This window comes from Epinephelus moara, chromosome 5, assembly GCF_006386435.1.
Source record: "Epinephelus moara isolate mb chromosome 5, YSFRI_EMoa_1.0, whole genome shotgun sequence".
NCBI lineage: Eukaryota > Metazoa > Chordata > Actinopteri > Perciformes > Serranidae > Epinephelus > Epinephelus moara.
In genome coordinates, this window is record NC_065510.1 from 4,929,505 (window position 1) to 4,932,683 (window position 3,179).

Here is a 3,179-nt window from a genome sequence, read left to right on the forward strand (position 1 = left end):
TGATGATGATGATGATGATGATGATGATGATGATGGTGGTGATGATGATGATGATGATGATGGTGATGATGTGATGGTGATGACGATGGTGATGATGATGACGACGATGATGATGATGATGATGATGATGACGATGGTGATGATGATGATGATGATGATGACTGTGCTGTGTCTTTGAAGGATCTGACGTGAGGACGGACGGCTTCAGCCTTCAGACCTGCCGCAGCATCATCAGCCTGCTGGACGTATCCTTCAGACAAACTTTTCTCTTCATGTTTTCATTTGTAAATTAATGACCACGTTCATTAATCATGATGATGTCATCAGCTGCAGCCCTCATCCTGGTACGGTCTGTCTATTTACCAGCCCACTGTAGATGAAACCACGCCCACTTCTGGGCAGCGTCTCCTTGAGTTCTGTCCATACCACCACCTATGTATTACCAATACATACTTCCAGTCCAAACCCATCCACAAAGTCTCTTGGAGACATCCATGTTCAGGTCACTGGCATCAGTTAGATCTGATCATAACATGTGTTACTGATCTCAGAGTCATCCTCGAAACCCGCAGCCTACACAGCGCAGTCTGCGACACAGACCACTCCTTTGTGATCTGTAGGGTCAAGCTACAGGCAAAACAATTACATAGTGCGAAACCAAAGGGAGCCCCCCCTCATCGACAGCAGCAAAACAGCTGACCCAGTAAAAGCTACAGCCTTCCTCTGTGCTTTAGAGGATTCACTCCCCCATCAACCCCAATCCTGCTCTGCCCAGCAGTACTGGGACGGCTTGCAGGACACCATCCACAGCATGGCCCTGTCAGTTTTTGGCAAGAAGCTGGGAAGGCCAATTTAACAGAATTGGCTCCAATCATGGAAGAGAAGCGCACTGCTCTCATTAATTATAAATACACCCCCAATGACAAGACCCTACAAGCCCTCAGATCTGTGAGGAGAAAACTTCAATGTGCCTCTCGACGCTGTGCCAATAGCTACTGGCTACAGCTCTGCAGTGATATTCAATCAGCTGCTAATATAGGTAACATCAGGCTGATGTATGACAGCATCAAAAAGGCACTTGGACCATCTCCTCGCACAACTGCCCCACTGAAAACAGCCATCTGTGACCGCTCCAAACAACTTGACCGCTGGGTGGAACACTACTTGGAGCTTTACGCCAGGGATAACATTGTCTCCGATGCAGCACTCAGGCATGTAGGGCGTTTCCCCGTAATGGAAGAGCTCGACATGGAACCAACTACTGAGGAGCTAAAGCAATCGACAGCTTGGCCAGCAGAAAAGCACCAGGCAGCGATGGAATAACAGCCGAAGTCCTCAAGTGCGGACAGCCTGCTCTTCTGCGCAGACTCCACAGGCTCCTCTGCCTGTGCTGGAAGGAAGGCTCTTTCCCAGAGGACATGAGAGATGCAAACATCATTACCCTGTACAAAAATAAAGGAGACAGGGGCGATTGTGACAACTATCATGGCATCTCTCTACTTAGCATCACTTGCAAGCTCTTTGCTAGAGTTTTACTGGGTAGACTCCAGGTCCTGGCGGAGAGAATCTACCCTGAATCACAGGCAGGGTTCAGAGCTGGAAGATCTACCTTGGACATGATCTAGTCCCTGAGACAGCTGCAGGAGAAGTGCAGAGAGCAGCGAAAACCACTCTACATGGCCTTCATTGATTTGACCAAGGCATTCGATCTTGTGAGCAGGAGCGGCCTCTTCCAACTGGTCGAATGGATAGGCTGCCCTCCAAAACTCCTCAGCACTCTTTGGTCCTTCCACACTGACACGTATGGCACTATCCAGCATGATGGGAGTACTTCTAACCCCTTCAGGATCTGCTGCGGTGTGAAATAGGGATGCGTGCTGGCGCCCACTCTGTTTGGCATATTCTTTTCCCTCCTCCTGCACCAAGCCTTTGGAACCTCAACTGAAGGAGTCTACCTACACACTAGGACAGACGACAAACTTTTCAACCTCTCCCGACTGAAAGCAAAAACGAAGGTCAGATCACTCATCATTCGGGAAATGCTGTTTGCTAATGATGTAGTAGTGGCAGTACACTCCCAGAAACACCTACAGGTCCTCATTGACCAGTTCAGTTACGCATGTCAGAACTTCAACCTAACCATTAGCTTGAAGAAAACCAAGACCATGGGACAGGGCACTGAAACCCCCCCTTCCATCACCATTAACAGTTACACACTGGAAGCTGTGAGCAGCTTTATCTACCTTGGGTCTACCATTACCAACAACCTGTCACTTGACGCAGAAGTCAGCAGCCAGATAGGAAAAGCATCCTCTACTTTTGGGAAACTTACATTTAGAGTGTGGGACAATAACAAACTCACCATCCATACAAAGATACAGGTGTGTCAGCAGCACACTCCTGTATGGCAGCGAAGCGTGGACCACATACTCGCACCAAGAGCAGAGGTTAAATTCTTTCCATCTGCACTGCCTGAGACGCATACTGGGCATCACCTGGCAGGACAGGATCACAGATACAGCGGTCCGAGAGAGGGCACAGCTCCCAACAATGTTCTCTCTCCTGAGGCAACGATGGTTGCATGCCAAAAGACATACTGTACGCAGAGCTAACATCTGGCAAAAGGCCAATTGGCCACCCTCTGCTTCGGTATAAAGATGTCTGCAAAAAGGACCTCAAATCCTTCAACATCAATCCTGCCACCTGGGAAGATGCCGCTACAGTCCGTCATCTATGGCAGCAGGCACTCCGCACCAGACTGCAGACCCATGAAACCACCTTGTCTCAACAACTAGAAACAGAAAGAAAGTTGAGAAAGCAGCAAGTCACCATCACATCCTCAACATCACAGAATCCGGCCTTCACAGCCACAGAAGACGCTGTGTCCAAACCTAACTCCCAGGCACAAGAAAGCTATAGTCTTATGAGACTGCGATGCCGATGTAGATGAAACCACGCTCACTTCTGCATCACTAAAGCAGGCTGTAAGGCAGAATTCAATCTTCTGCATGGAGCCTAGGTCGTAGCCTGCGCCGTATCCCACGCCGTACCCCACGCCGCAGCCTGATGTGCACCTCCCCAGAAATGTAACTCCACGTCACAGTGACGCAGACCTCCTGTCTGTCTCTGTAAGCTGAAACCATTTCCCTCAGTGGAAACAAAGCTTTGATTTACTTTAA

General features: G+C 49.1%; 1 protein-coding gene across 1 annotated transcript in view; it reads left to right on the forward strand.

Moving 5' to 3' along the window:
• The window catches only part of LOC126390581 (calpain-2 catalytic subunit-like), a 20,416-nt gene that overhangs the window by 6,087 nt on the left and 11,150 nt on the right, over nucleotides 1-3,179 (forward strand). Inside the window, exon 2 of the mRNA XM_050044956.1 lies at nucleotides 181-245. Within this exon, the coding sequence (XP_049900913.1) occupies nucleotides 181-245 (65 nt within the window). The remainder of the gene's footprint in view (nucleotides 1-180; nucleotides 246-3,179) is intronic.